At 42.6% G+C, this 22,780-nt stretch overlaps 1 protein-coding gene across 2 annotated transcripts in view; it reads right to left on the reverse strand.

The window, feature by feature from the left end:
- Znf652 (zinc finger protein 652) overlaps positions 1-22,780 on the reverse strand; it is a 49,115-nt gene that overhangs the window by 14,498 nt on the left and 11,837 nt on the right. Inside the window, exon 1 of one of the 2 annotated variants that reach the window (XM_032912113.1) lies at positions 1,216-2,255. In XM_032912113.1, coding sequence (XP_032768004.1) covers positions 1,216-2,112 — 897 coding nt within the window. In that variant the 5' untranslated portion in view covers positions 2,113-2,255. Of the gene's footprint in view, positions 1-1,215; positions 2,363-22,780 lie in introns of those variants that run through there. The other variant, XM_032912112.1, reaches the window with a different exon arrangement.

The following is a 22,780-nucleotide window of genomic DNA, read 5'->3' on the forward strand; positions in this document are numbered from 1 at the left end:
AGGAGGAGGAAGGAAGGATGGAGGGAGGAAGTAATGAGGAATGCCTTTTCAGTAGAGAGCCACTGTGAGATCCAAGTTTGACCTCTAGGGGGCAGCACTAGACCATCCTCCATTGGATTGACCCTGCAACCAACTCCTACCCAGGCACCTGCTGGCGAACACTCAGAGTCTTTTGTTTACCCAGCATACCTCTATCATGTCACAATATGCAAGCTAAATCAGTGGATTATAAAAAACCAAAAAGCTCTTTAAAGGAAGGCACTCAGTTATTGATTAAAAACAATTGTCAAGAAGAGAAAATTAAAGTGCTCACCAATATTAGCAGTTCCTAAACCAAAGGTAATTTTAAAAAGTCATCTTCAGTATGGTAATTATTATATACATCTTATGGAAACACGACAGACTTACCATGTATGAATATCCATTAATACACAAACACACGCATACACCAATACAGCTGCAATACAGTGGACACTGTTAAGCTGTCACAATACAGTGGACACTGTTAAGCTGTCACAATACAGTGGACACTGTTAACCTGTCACAATACAGTTTTTCCACCATAGCAGCCTGGTGTGAGTAGCACACTTTGTTACATCAGCAGCACTGTACAGCAACATTATGAAACCCTATTGCCAGGTAAGCAACATTTTCAAACAGCTCAGTCTCTGTTTAAGGTTTATACATTCCCACGGCTCGCCTCTTGACACATTTAGTGTTGCCATCTCTCCACGGGTGTAAGGAGATCTTCCATTTCCACAGCTCTGAGTCATTACGGTCTCTGTTCCCATCAGCTGCACTAGACTCTGGCATCCTTCTAAACAGAAAGGAACTTGCTCTACTCCTGACCCTCACTCAGCATACCTCCCACCGTGACAGAAGATGCCAGAACGAATTATCTCACAGTCCCACAACAGAGGCTCTCAGGGCAAAGTCGGCGCTGACTTTACATCCTGGTCAGTCATCTAGAACCAATCCCCCTTCCAGTGTACCTGGGTTCCCACTAATCCATCGTCAGTTAAGTGTAATGTTTTTGAAATACAGGATTAAGCCTTGGTTTTGAAAAGACCCAAGCAGCAGAGTCTAGAGTGATAAATTGGTGAAATCTGTCCCTTCAGCCTTTATTCTCTATCTATTCTCTTGGGCAGACACTGGATGGCTCTGAACAGCCAGGCTCTCCCCTGGAGACTTTGCCCTCTCGCTGATAAGACCTACCTGAATGTTTTTTTCACAGTCTGTCTGCTGGTGAAGGGACAGCTCACTTTCCAGGACAAACTTCTTGCCACATTTATCACAGATCTGCATGCGCCTGTGAGTAACGTTCATGTGCTTCTCCAGGTACCAGCGCGTATTAAACACCCTAGGGCACTTCTCACAGGTGAGAGTCTCCTTCTCGTCACACTTAGCTTTCTGGACTGGCGCTTTAGGCTCCTTGGCGGCCCGCTTCTTCCTCTTAGGTAGCTCTGCACTCTTCCTCCGGCCTCGAGTTGTACGGGGCGTAGGGGAAGTGGTAGCTGCGGCAACAGAGGCAGCTCTCCGGGTTCGCCTTTGTGTAACCCTGACTTTCTCCACTTGCTTCTCCTTTTTCTTCTGCCGTCCGTTCTCCCCGTAGTCACTGCTGTTATCTGTGGCGTCCTCCTCAGTCTCTTCCTCTTCTTCCTCGCTGCTTGTCTTAAGAACAGGAGTCTCTTTGGACTGAGAAGAGACACCCTTTTCCCCTTTAGATACATTTAATGTTTGATTATTAAGGTTTACCTCCACTATGATCTGCTCCCTTTTGTAAGAGACTTCCTCCTCCTCTTCTGTGTCGTCAGAATTCTCCCGGTCTTCTTTGACAGTGTGCACGTCAGACACTGCCCTTGGCTCCCTGAAATATGGCTGCTCCTCGGTCTCGTGGAGATGCGGTTTGCTCATCTTGGAATCTGCTAGAACAGAGTAAGGGCTTCCAGATTCCCTTTTATACACTTTGGTGGACAGGTCGAGCTCCTGGCTAGCACCATGATAGAAGGTGGGTGGTGCTTGACTTCGATGGCTCTCTTCCTGGGCCATTCCTTCTGCATGCACTGCACAGGGTTCAACCAGTTCCTGACAAGGACTGGCTGTGTAGCTCATTGGGAAGTGGCCCAGTTCAGACTACACAGAACACCTTGAAAACAGGGCAATTAAGACTCAAATCTTTCTCCATCCACAGAGAACTAACTACTCAAGAAGTGAAAATAAGAAACTCCTGGAGTCTGCACGCAGTTCTTCCTGTGTCACAGCACCAACAACATGTTAGTCAAAAAAGGCTGTTCTTACGGCCAGAGCAGAACGCTCCTGATCTTCTTTCGAAGAGAACTACAAGGGACTTGGAGCATCTTGTCTATGAAAAGAAAAAAAAATGAGGGAAAAAATTATACAACCATTTTCTTCTTAGGCCACGAAATTTCTTACAACACACAAAATTTAAAATCTTTACACTCCATACACTTTGATTCATTATACTGCTCAAATGGTTTGGGATGGATATTGTTTTGCAGGCTTGTGTGAGTCCCCAGTTTCAGTTAGAATGTAAATTCTATCATGCCAAGAGCCACATCTGTCAAACTCACCGAAGCATCTTTAGAGCATATAACAGTGCTATTATACAGCATGCGTTTGACGCATAAATACCTACATGGCGTCTGCCACACTGGATGCTGCACAGTCTGCTAGCATCAGTCTCAGGACACAAGAGGCCCTGGGACACTCGACAGAGTCACACAGGCAGTCTCCTTCAGCATGGGCCACCACATCTACCACAATGAGAGCCCACAAACAAAGTCGGCAACATGGGCACTGTAGGCCACAGAACTAAAGCAGCTAACTGGTACAATCACACGAGAAAAATGGCCTGGCCTTCAGTAATTCTAAATGAACTGTAACCATAACTGGCTTCAGGTCTACAGGCGCACAGCTGAAGCATTTTGACACTTGTTGCATAGCTCACTAGATCTCTCCTACAACTGGGTGATTTCTCATGTGTCAGTTGTGGAGAAGTCAAAATTCTGAGAATCAGTAACCACCAGGCCTGTGGTTCTAAGAAAACTAAAACCATCCATGAAAAAAAAATGAAGGCATACAATTTGCTTGCCACATGCTTGTACTGCTACTTCTCCAGCTACCTACCAGCTGAGTCATACAAATAACAATGAAGGGTCTGTGCAGCCGAGCTGACAGAAGGGAGGAAACAGTGCTTACGGAATATCTGTAAGGCGTGTGATGGGCATCTTACTATTCACCGTCTACTCTGTACTCCTTTTTATTGAAACAAGGGTCTCACTATGTATCCTGGCTGTCCTGGAACTTGTTACACAGACCAGGCCTCACAGCGTTCTGCCTCCCAAATCCTGGGAAGAATGATATGGCCACCACTTCTGGCTTTTTCTTAATTTATTGGTTCTACAGCCTAAAGTGAGTGAAATCTTGCTATGAAGTAACCTTAGTAAGAAATTGTTCAGGACACTTGACACTGACCTGCGAGGTAACTTTAACAGGTAATGGGAATCACGTAGACCTCGCCTTGCTGTTCTCTACATAAAACAAATCATACTGTTTGGAAGGGAACATGTGACGAATGAGGTTCACAAAGGGACCAATAAAGAGGGTTAATTTCTAACCTGACTTTGGTACTGTCAATCTACACTGTAGCAACAATCTATACCTTAACAGTCTACTAATACAAAAAGTGGGAGCCAAGGGTGCACACTACAAAACTGTAAAGCTTGGCTGATTCTCTGGTTTATAAAATAATAATCACAAGGATTTGCACTTATGCAAAGCACTTGGTCACATCCTTGTTGAACACTTAAGTGCTTCCCATCTGTTGGATACGAGTTATAGTAAGCAGACAAAGCAGAGTTGCTCTAAGGTACTATCTAAGGACTTGCCAGCATAAACAGTCTCCACACGAGAACAAAACCAAATATGTATTACTCAGCACAAGCCAACTGAAGCACTTAACTTTCATCAAACAACCCCTTGGGCCAAAGAAGCAACCAAATCCTAAGTAAGCTACTCTGCGAGACCTGAAGGATCCCAATGGGCATTTGAAGCACTTTCCTTTATTCAGTTCTCTCCGCAAACATCTAAATGTAGAGATGAGTTTTAAATAAAAGGAACTATTTATCTTTAAGGAAGCCAGAAATAGGTATGGGACCCTCTGGGACTGGACTTACAGATGGCTGTAGGCTACCATGTGGGTGATGGGAATCGAATCTGGCTCCTCTAAGAATTAACCCCTGAGCCTTCTCACCAGCTCCCGCCTTGACCTTCTGATCCCCTTGCCTCTGTTTCCTGAGTGCTGGGATTACCAGCAGGTGCCACCACTCCCAGTTTTATGTGGTGCTGGGAACCAAACTCAAGTCTTCTGTGTGTTAGTCACACAGTCTCATCAGACAGCCTAAACTGGCCTCCGCTCGAGCTCCTTCCTGCCTCTGCCTCCCAAGTAACAGGATTATAGGTTTGTACCACTATGGCTTACACACACACACACACACACACACACACACACACACACACACACACACACACACACCTTACTTTAGATGTGTGGAATAGTGTCAGGGAACACTAATCATCTGTTATTTTCTCACTAGTAAAATTTTTTTGGCACTTCAAAGACTAGCACTTGGGGCAGAAGATCTTATCTAATCTAAGTCCAACAGGTATAAATAAAGTCTAAAATAAAAATATTTGAACCAGATGGGAAGATTTACTCCAAAATCATAACATACCCAAAACAGCCAATGAGAAATGATGAACTGCAAACATGCCCCCTGCCTTTTCCTGCCAGCAAGCCTTCATTTATCTCTTCTTAGTAGTAATTCTAAAACAGTATAAGGTGCTTTTAAAACTTAAAAATCTTCTCACTACCCCCAAAACAGAGCACAGAAAAATTTAAAGTGCAGTTTCAGGGTTGCTGTCCACTTCTAAGAACCCATCAATGAACCCCCAAGAGCCTCTAGTCATGGACACACACAAACACCAACAGAGTGAGTTGCTGGTAGAGGCCAGCATGGGCAACATAGAAATGGCCAGGCCAAGGTCATTCTTGGTTAAGAACAAATTCACATGCAGCCTGTGTTCCAGGAGACCTTGGCCTAAGACAGACAGATAGACAGACACACACACAGAAAGACACACACACACACCCCATATTCTCCCTCTCCCCTCTCTCTCTCTCTCTCTCTCTCTCTCTCTCTCCCTCTCCCTCTCTCTCTCTCTCTCTCTCTCTCTCTCTCTCTCTCTCTCTCTCTCTCTCTCTCTCTCTCTCTCTCTCTCTCTCTCTCTCTCTCCCCTCTCTCTCTCTCTCTCTCTCCTCACACACACACACACACACACACACACACACACACACACACACACACACACACACACACATTCACACTCACTCCAGTAGTACTCATCTCCCTCTGCTTGTACCGGCTTCCGAGCTGCTGACACTATGTGACTAGCTACACAGTATTCGGCTAGCAAACCTTCCATGTCACTATGAAGTGTTTTCCCTCAGACTTAAGCCAAAGCTCCCGTCCTTACACTGCTTTGGTCAGCTAATTTTGTCACTGGAACAAGCAAAATAACCGACACACAAAAACTTTCTATGGAGAGGAGCCAGTCAAATGGGAGTCTAGAGGACCAGTATGCCAATGCAGTCATTGAAGGTCTGGTCCAGGGGAACCAGGCTAATGTCCTTTCCTGTTACATTCCGGCAAAGACTTGGTTACATTTCTCCCAGTCCTGAAAGTCTGAATGAGATTGGATTCGAATTAACAAACTACCTTGCCTTGAGAAAGCAATGTAAGACTGCAAATATCCGAGCTGTGGCACCATTACTACTTCCTTCTCTCAGTCATATCTACAGTGAGAGAAAGCAGAAAAACATGCATTACTGAAAGGAGCTGTGAGTTTTAGGGTACAGAAAGGGCAGGTAAAGAGATTATCAGCACCCGGGGGCAAAACCTGCCCTGCAGTGGGGCAACAGGAAAGGAAGGTGTTCCAGGGCAGGTCCATCTGAAAGGTGAGGCTGGGACTGAGACAGACTGCTGCAGAGCATGCCCACTTTGGGAAACAATCTAGAAAATGCTTTCCTAGAGTCAGTCACTAAATGCACAGCAAGCGAAACCTAGTTTTCAATGGAGAAACCAGGATGCTAGATGCTAGAAAGTGGTTTATCTGCTGGGTAAAGCCACAGGTGGGAAGGTACTAACCAAGGAGACAAGCTATGTGCCATCCACAACAGAGCGCAAAAGCAGGGCCACCCAAGGTCCCTGGAGCCTACAGGTTCCCATCCCAAGCTCCAGATACTGTGCTTGCCCCCCTGCGTTTTGATTTGCTTTGGTCTAATCTTTTCTTAGGGACGTTTGTACTGTGCCTTTGTATATTGGAAGTGTGAGACTGGTTTTTATTTTATTATATTTTACAGTCTCATAATTAATTTCTTTGAGTTTCAGAAGAGACTCTGGATTTGGGTTTTTGAACAATATTAGAATTGTTAATACTTTGGGAACTTTTACAGATGAGTGAAATGCATTTTTACCAGTCCTTTGAGGAGGAGCGGTAAATTATGGTTTAACCGTGTCCAAACTAACAAGGGCAACTGTTAATTTTCACTGTCAACTTGACTGTACTTGGAATCACCTGTGTCTTTGTGGGCATTTCCATTTGGACTGTGGGTGGTAGCACCCTACAGGATGTGGTCCCCAACAGATATTCAATCTTTCTGCTGACTGCAGACAGTGTGGCCAGCCACCTCATGCTCTGTTCAGATGCCTTCTCTACCATGATGAACTGTGTCACATGGTGAGCCAAACTAAAACATGAAGTGAAAAAGAGGGAGAGGTGGGGAAGGGCAAAAGAAAAGGAAAAACTACGAACTCTAAAGAAAAACTACAAATTGAACTTTACTAAAATTAATAATGTCTGTACAGCAAAGGAGGATATCAAAAGAATAGAAGCAACACATAGAATCAGAAGAACATATTAATAAATCATATATTTGATAAAGGTCTGGTATCCAGAATATATAAGGAACTCCCACAACTCAACAATAAAAAGACGAATAAAAATAAAACAATATGGGCAGGAAAAACAGCTCAGTGGTTATCCTGGTTGCTCTTGCAGAAGACTTGGGTTTGGTTCCCAACAATCTACCCAGTGGTGTACAGACATCTTAAGTTCCCACAATCCAAAGCCTTCTGAATTTTGCCTGACACCAGGCACACACATGATGCATAGACACACATGTAGGCAAAACACTCACACATAATATATCGATAATTTAAAATTTAGTATTTTTCCTATGAGATCCAGCTGTAAGGCATTTTTTTTTTTCAATTAATGGGGGAGGGCTTACCCCATTCTGGGTGGTGTCATCCCTGGGCTGGCGGTCCTGGGTTCTATAAGAAAGCAGGCCGAGCAAGCTGTAAGGAGCAAGGCAGTAAGAAGCCATGGCCTCTGCATCAGCTCCTGCCTCCAGGTTCCTGCCCTGTGTGAGTTCCTGTCCTGACTTCCTTTGGTGATGAACAGCAATGTATAAGTGTAAGCTGAATAAACTCTTTCCTCCCCAACTTGCTTTTTGATCATGGTGTTTCATTGCAGCACTGGAAACCCTAAGACAATAATCCACACTGAGATTCCACTTCATATTCACTAAGACAAGTCTAAAATTTTTTTAAAAGGTGAAAAGAAGCTAGAGGGGGTATGGGAAAAGCATAAGCTCCACACATTATTGGTACATTTAAAATGGTACACTTTGGAAAATAGTTTGGTAAGTCCTAAAAAGGATTAGCAAAGGGTTCCTAGATGACCTAGTAGTTCCATTTCTAAGCATATCTAGGACTGGAAAACATACACTCATACAAAAACTTAAAACACAAACACCCATAACAGCATCCCTAACAGCCCAACGTGAGAGCAACACAGACCCATGCCAGCTGGGAAACAGGTACATAAGTATGTGGTTGAACATTATCAGGCACCCAATAGGGAGAAACTCAGGTGCCTATTCTAACATGCATGAACCCCGAAAAGCATCATGCCAAATACAAACATCCACATAATTGGAAGGTTCTTTTTTGTGAAATGGCCAGGATAAACCAACACACACACACACACACACACACACACACACACACACACACACACACACACACACAGAGGGACCGGTAAGAGCTATGGTTAGGGAGGTAAGGCAATCACTGTTAATGGACTCCAGAGTCAGTGAAAATGTTTCTCAATTATGTATTGGTGATAGTTATGTGAATGCACATAAACACACACTGAATTGTACATTTAAAACAGTTCTATGGTATATGACATAGTTCAGTGGTAATAAACTGTATTCCCTAAAATATGTGAAGCCCTGGCTTCACTCTCTAGTATTAAGAAACGAATCAATAAAAATAAACAAAAACAAACAGAACACCTGGATACAAACAATCCAAACACCATACTTCACATAAACATAGGACAGCTCATCAAGTATAAACTAGATGGCGAACAACAGCCACAGTGCTGAGAGGCACGGGATGCAATGGGCCCTGCCACATGTGAGGCTCTTCTGCCCTGGGGCCAGGCTATGCTACATTCCTAACCCTCGGGGTTTTTGTTTTATTTTCAACATAAACTTTGAGAATTCCATTCCACTAACATTTACTGTCCCACAAAATAGTTCACTTGGCTATCTACTGCCACACAAGTTAATTCCAACCTCTAAACTTATAAGCTATGATGTGCTTCTTCTTTTCCCCACCATGACATGCCTCTGTTTTGAAAACCTCTGTGTGTGTGTTGTGTGTGTGTGTTGTGTGTGTGTATCACTAATAAAACAGGCAGTCACTATATCTTAGTTTGACTGTAAAATGTCATTATGACTTCCATTAGACTAAAAACATTTATTTATGAATCTCACTTAGGGACCCCGGGGTTAAGATAATAGAATAGTCTTGAAATAAGTATGCTTAGTGGGACTGAACCTATAACATTACCCATGGGATAAGTATATTTTCCCAGAGACAGTACTGGGTCTACCTCCAAAGGGCACACAGACCTGTCCACTCTCAACACCATTCCTTGGATGTTGATACTTAAGCCTGAACCTTAATTAGAAGGTGTCCAAGGACAGGAGGTCAAGGGAGAATGTACAAGAAAGTCATAGAGCCTCAACATCAGACAACATAGTTATTGCAACTGTAAAAGGAGGGCAGTAATCTCCCTCTTCTTTAAAAAATGTAACTCATAATAGGTTAAGTGACTTAAAACCTAGCGACAATGCCACAGCCACATCAAAACTCAAAGCAAGAATGTGCAACAACCCCATAAGCAGCTTGAGTAAAACCAGCCCAAATAGGTCTTCCCTGGAGGATGCTGGGAAGCCACCTAGTGGCCCCTTTCTCTTTTGGGGGAGTTCAGGTTAACAGAGAGCAGAGGTTGATACTGAGATCCGAGACGTCACACTAACTATGATGAATGAATCTTTTTGTGAAGATTTTATTATTACCTATGTGCACTCTTGCATGTGCTTTATGTAAGTGATGCTACCTATGTTGGTACCCATGGAAGCCATAACACTGTGATGAGTCTCCTGGAGCTGAAGCTACATGTGACTGAGCCACCTCATGTTTATGCTAGGAAGCACACTTGGGTCCTCTGCAAGAGTAGCAGGTGCCCTTAACCACCGGGCCATCTCTGAAGGCCCAGCGGTTAATAAATCATACACAATACTGGGTATCATTGTGATAGAACTGAGGTGACTAATACTGAAATTGGTGCCACTCAGTCTAGGGCATACATACAAGGCCATCTATATTTCTCTTTCCCAGGTTATAAAGGTAAATCTACAGATAGGATAAGCTTATGCATCAGTGATTCCTGCTCCATTCCTGCACTCTATGCTTTGACTACTGTCTATATACCCATCCCTTTGCTAGGGACTAGACGGTCTGGAGGTAGCCCGATGGGAGTTACACGATAGGAGTTAAGTGGGACTCGGCTGAGATTTCTGAGAAAATGGTGTGAACTGTCCTACCAAGCATTAACAGAAGAAAGAAAGGGCCACCGGCTTCTGAATGCCATCTGTGTAGAAGTGATGGGACACCGTCTTGCACCCATGCTAGGACTTAGAGGACAAAGCATATTCAAGTTGCTATGGCAGAAAACTGGAAAGAATGGGTCTTGAATTCTATCATTAAGCAGAATCAAACCAATCCTCGACAAAGACATCCTGTTAAAGAGGGTAAGTTTTCCCTATTTTCATGTTGCTTTAAATTAGATTATTATCTGAAGCTCAAAACATCCAAGTTCACCTAATCATGTTGCAATATAACCTAGGTACTTCTGAGGATCTGTCAAGCAGTCAGGTGGACACGCAAGCCTCCAGACCAAGGAGGAATCAGGGCTGGGCATATATACTGATTGTCTCTGACTTACAATAACAAGGTTTTTTCCGACTTTATTATGACATGAAATGTATGTTCACCAACCACATAAGATAAAATTAAAAGGCTAGGCACTGTAGCACAAGCCTTTAACCCCAACACCTCTGGCTGGCAAATCTTTGTGAGGTTAAGGCCAGTCTAGTTTACAGAGTGAGTTCCACCTCAGTCAGAACTACATAGATTGTCTCAAAAAAAAAAAAATTGAAAGATTCTAAAATAAACCACTCTTTAATAAGACTATTGAGGACTTTTGAAGTTGGAATGAATGATATATACACACATATAAATATATGATACACACACACACTTGACTCTGGTTTAGTGATAAAATTTACGACCCATTCTTCCCAGTTTTCTGCCACACCAACTTGAACATACTTTGTCCTCTTCACAGTTCCTAACACAGGTACAAGATGGTGCCCCAGTTTCTGGCATTGTTTCTATAAGCCTATTGGGGCCAAGGAGTGGAATATGGTGGTTTGAATGAGGATGGCCCCCATAGGCTCAGATATTTGAATTATTTAGTCACCAGGGAGCAGAACTGTTTGAAATGACTAGAAGGATAAGGAGACGTGGCCTTGTTGAAAGAAGTGTGTCACTGGGAATAGGCTGAAATTTCAAAAACCCAAGCTAGTCCAAGCGTGGCCTTTCCTGCAGATCAAGATGTAGCTCTCAGCTATTGCTCCTCTGGCTGACTGCACGACACCATGTTCCCCACCATGACGATAAGGACTGAACCTCTGAGACTGTAAGCAAGTCCCCAATCACACATACTCTCTTTTATAAGAGTTGCGATGATCATTGTGTCTCTTCACAGCAGTAGAACAGTGACTAAGACACACTTTAAAATTAAAATATGACCACTTCAAAGTCAAGGGATAGTCTCAAAGTCAAGATCAAGACAGCTTTTGATGCAAACCACTGCACAGTTGCAGAGGTAGTAACCTAGTTTCGTTCTGAGTGGAGCATCTGATGCTCTCAAAAGAGCTGCAACTTTCAAGCAAGATTTCCTTCATTACACACCAGGTAAAACAGAGGACCAGGGAGGGCCAGCAACACACACTGATTCTGTAACCTTGTTCAAGTCTTCTGTCGGGGGGAAAAAGCACACTCACACATGCATACAAGCTTCTATTCATTATTTCTGACCGAATGCTGAAATTTAAGCAGAGGCTAAAGGCAGGACTTGTGATGGCTGAATGGGGTGGGGGGGATTCCCCTTGTCACAGGGAATTATTTTTGGCAATTTGTTTTATCCACGACTGCTCATGGATAACCTTATCCAGCAAATCTGATGATTCTTGAATATATAAAGTTTTATCCACGTGGCCTTTTTTTTCTTTTTATACATTTGCCACTTGTGCCTGATGTCAGTGGAGCCCAGAAAGAGGCATCAAGTTAGGGGTTGTGATGCATATCTGTAATCTCCTTAGGAGGCAGAGGCAGGCAAATGTCTACAAATTTGTGGCAAACCTGATCTATACAATGAGATGCTGGTTAACCAAGGCTCTCTCAAAAGAAAAGAGGGGGATGCTTGCCCCAACCTTCAGTCTTTTTTTTTTTTTTTTTTTTTTCGGAGCTGGGGACCGAACCCAGGGCCTCAAGCGCTCTACCACTGAGCTAAATCCCCAGCCCCAACCTTCAGTCTTAGAACAGGGAATTAAATCCTGGAACTGGAGTTACAGATGGTTGTGAGCTGCCATGTGGGTACCAGGAATCAAATGGAGATCTTCTGGAAGAGCAGCCAGTGCTCTTAACTGACAAGCTACTCGTCTTTTAAGTACAGTGCTAGAGATAGGCATGATGGGCAAATGCTCTACCACTAAGCTGCATGCCCAGCCCCCCCACAAGAATTCTTATTCACCTTCCCCAAAACATTTCACTAGGACAGAAGCCCCACATTCCCATATTTCCAATTGGACACTCTATTCATTCCATGACCTCTTCATACATCCCAAAGAAATTACTTTTGGGATATAAGATGTATTTGTTAGTAAGCACCCATTTGTTTTAGACATTTCTACTTTAACTGCACAAGAATGTCTAAAAAGCATCAATGAGCAACAAGGGCACTGATCCAAGAGAAGTGAACACACTCCTGGCCTGCAGACAGGCGGGTGGAAGGAACGCTTACTGGGAAAATGGTTTTTACATTAACTGTTGTAATTAATACACAGTGCTTCTACTAATCTAAAAAAAACCCCTAACTCCTCACAATGCATGTGCTATGAATAAACACAATCAATAGAATGTTTTAATTTTTAAAACTTTTGTATTTGTTTCATTTCATGTGTGTGTGCTAGCATATGTGCCATGGCACTTGTGTGGTGGTCAGAGGAGAAGTTGCCAAGGGATAAAATGGGTCATCAGATTTTGGTGGCAGACACCTTTACCTGCTGAGCCATCTCACAGAACCACTTGCCTTTGTTTTAAAGTTGGTTTGTCATAACACAATCTAGTTCATGGCCAAACATAAAGCAATGATGTGAACACACAGGAACGTGTACCTGGCTTGCCTTCACTGATGGAGAGGAAAAACAAGTGAGGATTTTTTACTATAATATTTTTAAATATTTTTCTGAAACCAAAGAATTTTTTTTGTTGTTTTGTTTTGTTGAGACAGGGTTTTACTATGTAGCCTTGGTTATCATGTGAGGTAGACCAGGCTTGCCTCAAACTCACAGAGATCACATGCCTCTGCCTCCTGACTGCTGGGATTAAAGGCATGAGCCACCACTACCAGCCTGATGAGAATTCTTACAGTAGCTGAAACCATGAGAATTTCTTCATTAAAAAAAATTTCACACATTGAACTGAAGAGATGCCTGAGCAGTTAAGAACACTGGCTGCGGGCTGGCGGGCTGGCTCAGTGGTTAAGAGCACTGGCTGCTCTTCCAGAGGTCCTGAGTTCAATTCTCAGCAAACACATGGTGGCTCACAACCATCTGTAATGAGATCTGATGCCCTCTTCTGGTGTGTCCAAAGTCAGCAGTATACTCACATAAATAGAATAAATAAATCTGAAAAAAAGAAGAAAAGACGACCTGGATTTGATCCCTGGCACCTACAAGGCAGTTTACAATCATCTATAATTCCAGCCCCAATGGATCTGATACCTTTGTCTGGTCTCTACAGGAACCAGGCATGCACACTGTACGGATATATATGTAGACAAAATATCCATACACATTAAAAAATAATCTTTTTAAATGTGCCTGAGAGAAAGAGGAAGAGAATGACTGAATGAGCGAACGAACAAGCACCTGAGTTAGACGGCTTTGTGTGTGCAGTGCCCGTGGATCTCCAGGAGCTGGAGTTACAGGTAGTTGTAAGCCACCTCATAGGGGTGCAGGGAACCCACCCAGGTCCTCTGGAAGAGCCAGCGCACCCCTTAACTGTGGAGCCATCTCTCTGCCCCCGGGGACTCTCTATCTCTGTCTTTTGTAACATTTTCAAAAAACACAGCCAGAGTAGAGGACAATAGTCCTGACTGCAGAAACATGGTTAAAGGAATCACTTCTTCCCTGACCTCAGTCGTTAAAAGCACATGGATCTAAGGTAGCACAAGCCTTTAATCCAAGCACTTAGGAAACAAGAGGCAGGAGGATCTGTGAGTTCAAGGACAGCCAGGACTACAGAGAGAAACTCTGTCAAAAAAAAAAAAAAAAAAAGCAAAACAACCCACATGCATTAAACGCCACAAAGTCCCTGTCAAATGAGTCTTCTCCATGAACTGAGGAGACAAAGGCCCGCCTCCTGGCTAGAACATGAGTCAGAGGGGCTGTGAGAGCTTGTCCTGTAGGTGGCTGTTCTTCCTGATGATAAAACCCAACTAGACCTTTTCCCTTTGGTTTTAGAACTGAAGTGAGGAGTGATGATATAAATCTAGTATTCCAGATTTATATTTTAATTTTTTGATTATGTGTGTAGGGTTTGTGTGTAGGTGTGCAAACACCACGTGTGGGCAGCCAGAGGAGAAAGCTGGGTGTCCTGCTTCATTACTCTGTACCTGAGTCCCCTGACAATAATCTGAAGTTACGCTGGCGGCCAGCAAAACCAAGATCCACCTGCTCCCTCCCCGTCACAGGACTGGGGGACAGACACACCCCAACACATTCGGTTTCTTACAGGGCCACTGGGAGATTTGAACTCAAGACTCTTATGCTTGTACAGCAAGTGCTGACAGACTCTAAGATAACTCCCCAGTCCCCAATTTCCACATTTCTTTTTCTTTTTAAATGATTGTTGTTATGGCTGCTGTTATATTATTGTATGTGTTTATTCACAGCAAACATGCATTGTCCCTACAGTAAGCAAAACAACTTATCCTCACCCAGCCCTATAAACATATATGAGCCCATTACCATCTTCAGATCCAATGTCTAAAGGTCATTAGATATAAGCGTTAGTAAGATAAAAAAAAAATACAATTTAAATATAAGAGCCACTTAAAAATGTACATAAAGCTTCAAAATATTAGTGATTGTATGAGCAGTCATCAAACATCTATTAAGCACCTACTATGCATCATGTGTCACAGACACAAATATGAGACTAGCCAAGATCTGTGGTCTCTAAAGGCCAAAGGCTAACCACGTGAGCAGTACACGCTAACCACATGGGCATACACACACATGGTCATTTGTTTTCATCTGCTTTAGTTCTAGTTAATGCCTGATTCTCCCACAGTAACTTTTGTAAGGCTTATTTTATTTTTTGTTTTTTGAGGCAGTTTCTCTGTGTAGCCATGACTGTCCTAGAACTTGCTCTGTACATGGGGCTGGCCTTGAAGTCACAGGGACCCACCTGCCTCTGTCTACAGAATACAGGGATTAAAGGCATGGGCCACCACCACCCGGCAAGAGTTACTTTACTTTCTATAAATGGGTGGTGTGTCTACATGTATGTATGTGCACCATGTGTGTGCAGTGTCCAGAAGAGAGTGTCAATCCCCTGGAACTGGAGTTTCCATGTGGATGCTGGGAATCAAACATAAGTCCTCTGCAAGAGCTGCCAATATTCTTAACCACTGAGCCATCTCTCCAGACCCAACTACAGCAATTGTGAATAATGCCCCTCTTACACATCTCCCAGAGGGGATATCATACAGTTATTCTATTTATTAAAAATAACAACCACTGGGGCTGGAGAGATGGCTGCTCTTCCAGGGTCTAGGTTTGCTTCCCAGCAATCCCATGGTAGGTCACAGCCACTTGGGAGCTCCAGGGGGTCTGACACCACCTCTGACTTCCTAGGGCTTCAGCACACCCATTGCACATGCATATATCAGTTGCGCTCGCAAACACACACACATACACACACACACACACAAATATTTTTAAAAACTAACTGTTCCTATAGGGTAGTGGTTCTCAGCCTTCCTAACACTGTGGCCCTTTAATACAGTTCCTCGTGTTGTAGTGACCCCAACCAAAGAATTATTATTGCTACTTCATAACTGTAATTTTGGTGTTATGAATTATAATGTAAATATCTCTGTTTTGCAATGTTCTTTAGTAAAAAGGTCATTTGACCCTAAAGGGGTTGTAAACACAGGTTAAGAACCACTGCTATAGGGACTCAGGTTTGTAAAACATTTATTTACTTTTATTTTAAAGACAGGGTCTCACAATGCAGCTCTTGCTCTAAGCTACCCTCAAACTCTCTTTCTCTCTCTGTCTCTCTCTGTCTCTCCCCCACACACACACACACCCCTCTAATTCTGACTCCTGGGTGCTGGGATTAAAGGTATATGAACCATGCCTGGTTTTCTTTCATTTTTTAAATTTTTATTTAAAATTTTAAAGAATTGTTAACATTACTGTATGTGTATGAGTGTTTAGCCTGCATGTATGTGCACCACATACATGCCTGGTACCTGCAGAGGTCAGAAGAGGGCATCAGATCTCCTAGAACTGAAATTACAAATGGATTGTAAGACACATGTGAATATTGAAAACTGAACCTGGGTCCTTTGCAAGAGCAGTAAGTGTTCCTAACCACTGGGCCATCTCTCCATCTCTTTTCAATTTTTTTTTTTTAAAGATACAGTTTTCTTTTATAGCCCAAGCTGACTCCAGTTACTATGTGACCAAGACTAGCCTCAAAGTCCTAAGCTTCCTGCCTCAGTTTCCATGTGGGGGATTGCAGACATGCATCACCAGACTTTAATTACCCTACCGACTTACTACCTACCTGTGTACCTTTTCAGTTGTTTAGGCGGTTTCTCTGTAAAGCCAGATGACCTTGAACTCACTATGCAGTCAGTCTGGATTTGAACTCTTAATCTACCTGGCTTCATCTTTTGAATGCTGAGATAACAGACAAATCATGCTTCCCTTCAATTTTAGTTTCTAGTTTACTGAGATTTTTACTTCTTCCTTTTGCTTTTCTTCTTTTTCTTTCTGTCTACATGTATGTGCTGGGGGTTCAAATCAAGGTTCTGGTCCAAGTTAGGCAAACAGTACAATACAGAACAACTAACTAACATGAGATTTCTCAAACGATCTAATAGATAACTCAACTTGACATATGTATATGTATACATGCCTATTACATAATGAGATCAAACCTTTGCCAGGTTTGGGGTGAGAGCTCAGTTAGTAAAGTCCTACCTCACATGGAGTTCTCAGTTCAATCCCCAACATCTGTGTAAGATTCTGGGTTGGGTGGCACAAGCTATGATCTCAGTACTGAAGAGGCACAGGCAGGATGACTGACCTCCGGAGCTCACTGGTCAGCCAACCCAGCCTAATGACCAGTGAGCTCCAGGTCCCAGGGAAAGGCTTCTCAAAATACTGGTAGATGGCTCATGAGGAGTAACACCCACGGTTGGCGTCTGTCCTCCACATGTGTGTGCCTGGGCACACACACACACACACACACACACACACACACACACACACACACAAAAGCACAATTCAATCCCTAGCTACCTCCACATGTAAATAAATAAAATCTGATTTGGGATTATATCAAAATATATATAAAGCAATTAGTTTAAAAACTTTTAAAACTAATTTCAAAACTTTACATATTACAAATCCCTTGAGGCATGTAGCTTTGGGAGGAGGGCAGGTATTTCTCTTAGGAAATGCAATTTCCCAGTGCTACCCAGGCTGGATATTGTTATCGGCACTTTTGAAATGAATTAATATCCTCAATTAATTTAGAGACAGAGTCTTGCTATGCAGTCCAAGCTGGCCTCAAATTTGAATTCTCCTGTTTCAGCCTCTTCTGGGCTTACAGAATAAGCTAGTACAGCTGACTAGAAATTTCTTTTTTGGTATTTCTGATAATAAACGAAGGAGGAATTATACAATGGTATACTGCTCTGCAACTCCTGATGAAGGAAATGTCTAGGCAGTGCTAATTAAGGGCTGGATAACACCACCAAGAAGAAACAATGTTTCCTGCTAGAATTGCCTGCTATTGCCTATAAAATAATCTGCCCCATGGCAGGCAAGAATTGAACAGTAATCTGATCAAGCACAGAGAGCTAAAACCAAATTGCAAGCCATAAAACGAATTAAGAAGTATGTCACATGACATCAAATGGATACAATCAGCAAAATTCAGATAACAGGAAACTATACAACAAATGACTGGACTCTTCAACAAAAGAACTGCAAAGGTTAGGGGGTGCGGGGGGGGCACCTCAGCCAACCAACCTGGAGATGTAATGAGACTTACATGGATTAACTAATCTGCAGCACCCTCGCCTCCTCCTGGTGCTGCTTCTTTTTTATTTGGAGACAGGGTCTCACCATGTTACTCTGTTGGCCTGGAACTCTCTCTGTAGATCAGACGAGTCTCAAACTCAGAGATCTGACTGCTCTTCTCCCAAGTGCAAGATTAAAGGTTATCAGAAAATGTGTTTTGAGCATAACAATGGTAGCTGTCTTTTTCATTTGTTTTTTTCAAGTCAGAGCCTCAGGTTGCCCAGGCTGGCCTAGAGTTAGATCAAACTAAGGGTTTCAAGCACTGCAGTCAAAGAGTCTTTCAACTGAGCTGCATCTCCAGATTGGTAGTTGTCTTTTTTTCTTATACTGATAATCAAATAATATCTGAAATTGCTTCAAATTAATGATAGGTGCTGTAGGTTGAGAAGTATAGTGAGCAGGAATGTCCGTACGCAAAGGCAGTTCCAATATGGAGAAGTGAAACTGGAACTGATTACACGGATAGATTAAGTTGAGCCCTTTCCCCCACCCCACCCTTTATTTAGAGGGAGGAGACCTTACTCTGTAGCCCAGTCTGGCCTTGGACTAATGGGGATCTTCTGGATGCTGCTACCTCTACTCCTGAATGCTGGGATTACAGATATGAACCACTGATGACTAATTTATGTTTCCCTCTTTTTTTTTTATACTTGCATATTTTCTGTAATACAAGAGTTTTATTTCTTTGTTTTGTCTCTGTTTGTTTTTAGTTTTGGTGTTTAGGGTTTTTGTTTATTTTGTTTTTTGAGCAAACTCACAATTCTTCTATCTTATTCTCTTGAGCTAACAATATGCCCCCAGCCCCCAAAGCAGTAATACTTTTATTTTTTTGGTTATGGTTTTTCAGGACAGGCTTTCTTTATGTATCCCTGGCTGTCCTGGAATTTACTCTGTAGACCAGGCTGGCCTTCAACTCAAGATTTGCCTGTCTCCCTCCAGAATGCTGCATGTGCCACTACTGCCTTGCTTATATAGTGCCTTTAATCTCCAAACACTGGGGAGGCAGAGGGAGGGGGTGCTCTGTGAGTTTGAAGCCAGCTTGGTCTATAGAGTGAATTCTAGGAAAGCCAGGGCTACACAGAGAAATTCTGCTTCAATTAATGAATAAATGGATTAATTAATTAAAAACCTATGCACATAAAATAAAAAATTAATTATTAAAAAAAATCTACACCTGACAGCTGGCTCAGCTGTTAAGAACACTGTTTACTCTTGCAGAGGACCCAGGTTTGATTCTTATCAACAACACAGTGGCTCATACCATCTGTGACTGTAGTCCCATAGGATGAGGTGCCGTCTTCTGGCCTCCACCGGTCACTACAAGCATGTGGTATGCGTATACATCTCTAGGCAAAACATCCACACACATAAAAGTAAGTAAGTCTGGGGGGAAAGGCCACATCTTTAACCTGTGAGATGGCTCAAAAGGTAAAAAGTACTTTGCCTCCAGGCTGACAAATTTGTGTTTGACCTTTAGAAACATATAGTGGAAAGAGAACTGACTCCCCAAAATCGTCTTCTGGCCTCTAAACACACTCACAGAAAATAAATAAAAATATAAATTTAAAATGCTATCTCTACTTGATGTTACCAATTCCTTCTTTCTATGCCATAAACTCATCTTAAATGAATGACTCAGATTAATTTAGTGAGTCTAGATAAGTAGCACAGTCAGCCTCAGCAGGATTCTATGCACTGAAATCCAATGGTATTCTGCCTCAAGACCAGCACCACCCACCAGGACTGGAAATGAGAGCAGTACCTGCCTAGAATGCTTAAGGCCCTGGGTTCAGTCCCTAGTTCTAGAAACCAAACAGAACAATCCAAGATAGTTAACCAACTTAACTAACAGTGAAAGCACCCTACAGCAGAGCCCAGTGACTACCACTCTCAATTGGGTCAACTTCCTAGTAATTCAAAGTGCCATTTTCCCTGTGCTCTTGGAGACGAGAGCTTCTAACTCTACTGGAAAAGGCAGCAGTGTGTGAACCATGCAGGTAATTATAAATCACGTTTCTGCCAGAGCATAAGAAGGGTGGAGAAAGTTCTTTAGCCCTTCCTTAAAATTGCCCTGGGCAGAATTGTCTATGAATGTTAAAAGAATTTTTTGAAAAATTAATGTCAAAGATAACATTTGTTTAAACAAATAGAAAACCATATAATTATATATAATACAAGTATGCAATAAATGATATAAAATTAATATGACAAGGTTCAGGAATTTAATGTTTAGAAGCTTAATTTGTTTTCAAATAGAAAAGTCTGTATGTTGAAAACCCAGTGAAGATTTAGTTAAAAGGAATAGAGCAAAGCTGGTCTCTTAGCTCTGAGAAACACCGCTACATAGACTATCAGTAGAGACACTGAGGAAAGTGCATGTGGCTTTTTTTCAGCTTTACTCCCCCTCCCACCTCCACCCCACCCCCTCACCCCCTAGGGTCTCACTAGGTAGCCCAAGCTAGCATCTAATTTAAGCCTCCACCTGAGTGCTAGGATTACAGGTGTATAACTCTTTGCAACTTTTCTGTAAACATAAAATCATTCAAATTAGGGCTGGAGAGATGGCTCAGCAGTTAAGAGCACTAACTGTTCTTCCAGAGGTCCTGAGTTCAAATCCCAGCACCTATATGGTGGCTCACAACCATCTGTAATGAGAGCTGATGCCCTCCTCTGGTGTGTCTGAAGACAGCGACAGTGTGCCCACATGCATGAAATAAACAAACAGACAGCGTATTGCAGTAGCATATATTGCGTTATAACCACCTCAGAAGGCTATGGAGCCTGCTTTGGTTGTTCTTCTCCAGACATTCTGGTTTGGTTCTCCCACTGCCTCTTCCAGCCTCCACCCTGCACTGGAAATGAACTCCAGGGCCTCCAGCCTAAGAGCTTTACACTGGGACATAGTCCTAGCCTTTTTTTATTTTGAGACGAAGTCTTGCTAAGTTGCCCAAGTCAGCTTTAAAAAAACTGGTGGAGGGGTTGGGGATTTAGCTCAGTGGTAGAGCGCTTGCCTAGCAAGCACAAGGCCCTGGGTTCGGTCCCCAGCTCGGAAAAAAAAAAAAGAAAGAAAGAAAAAAGAAAAAAAAAACTGGTGGTTTTGTTTAAGCTTTGATGTTTTTAAATATTCTCTGTTTATTTGGTAAAGACTATCAGTGAGCAAATAGGCTTGGTTTTTCACCAGAAGCCATGTACCAACATGTGTAAATATGTTTTATGGCATAAATCCCCAAGTGACTAATGCCAAGATAACCTGACTAACTTTTGGCATTAACTGGCACTGCTGCCTACAGCTCAGGAACTGGGAATCAGGAACAACTTGCCTGAGTGTAGTCAGTGCTTTTCCTAATTCTGAGGGGTACCTGACTTTGGAGTGGGGCAGGGAAGACCTCACCACCGCAAGCATGAAGACGAGTGAACATCCCTATAGCATTATCTACTGTAACCAAAACTTTAAACAACAACAAAAAAGATATGTAGATACAGAAACATTACAAAGCCACCTGCATTTATGATATAAATATACATTAACTGAAACAGAAATCGATCCGTGTGGGAAAAGAGATTCATTATACAGTACCACAAGCATCCCCCCATTTGCGGTCTGCTGCTAGCTGTGAGTCCGAGACCCTCCTCCTGTCTCCGCTTTGTAGCACCACATTCTCTCTTGCACACAGACATCATATACATGCAATAATGATTAAATCTAAAATAAAATGTAAGAAAAAAAATCAAGAAACAGACATGGTGGTTCAGATCTACAATGCTAGCACCATTATACATCAGAGTTCCATTTTAACTGACCAGTGCTACAAAGCCTGTCTCAAATAAAATAAAAGCTCAGGGAAAGTCAGATACAGTAGCACATTATAGTACTTGAGAGGCTGAGGCAGGAGGAACCTCAGTATGAAGTCAGACTTGACTACACAAGAGCCTGTTCAAAAAACACAAACAAATATAGCACTGGCAGACAAGCCCCTGGCTTCTTACAGCAATAACATATACATCATATGACACAGTGGTCCCTCCAAACCTGCCCGTGAATGTTTACAGTGGTTCTGTTCATAATCACCAGAAGTTGGAGCCAACTCCAACGTCCTTCAGATGGAGAGTGGTTAGTGGTGCACTCGCCAATAGGATACCTCCTGCAACAAAACTCAGCAAGCTGCTCATGTGCAGACACGTGTATACGCCTCACAGACACGGCACACAAGTCATCGCTACGGGTTACATCCTCAACAGTCCTGTCTCTGTGATCTTCTCCAGAAGACTAAGCTACAGTGATGGGAGCTGGGGAGGTGAGGGATGATGCAAAGGGACTGGAGGGAGATTTGGGTGGGACTTATACTATCCCTCACTGTGAGGATATAGAAACACAGGTGTGTACTCATACTGGCACCTACATGTTTCTAAAAGCCAGAAATATTTATGAGATTTAAACTTTTATATTACTTTTCAATTAGTGAGGTTAAAATAGTTTCAAAGTTCTTTTATTAATGTAAAAAACAGTCCACTTGGAACATTAACAACTGACCTATTGGAAATGTGGAATAATAATTGATATAATAATAATATGACAATATAATAATACTTCAAAAGGTTCTAAGA

The sequence above is a fragment of the Rattus rattus genome, chromosome 9 (genome assembly GCF_011064425.1).
Source record: "Rattus rattus isolate New Zealand chromosome 9, Rrattus_CSIRO_v1, whole genome shotgun sequence".
NCBI lineage: Eukaryota > Metazoa > Chordata > Mammalia > Rodentia > Muridae > Rattus > Rattus rattus.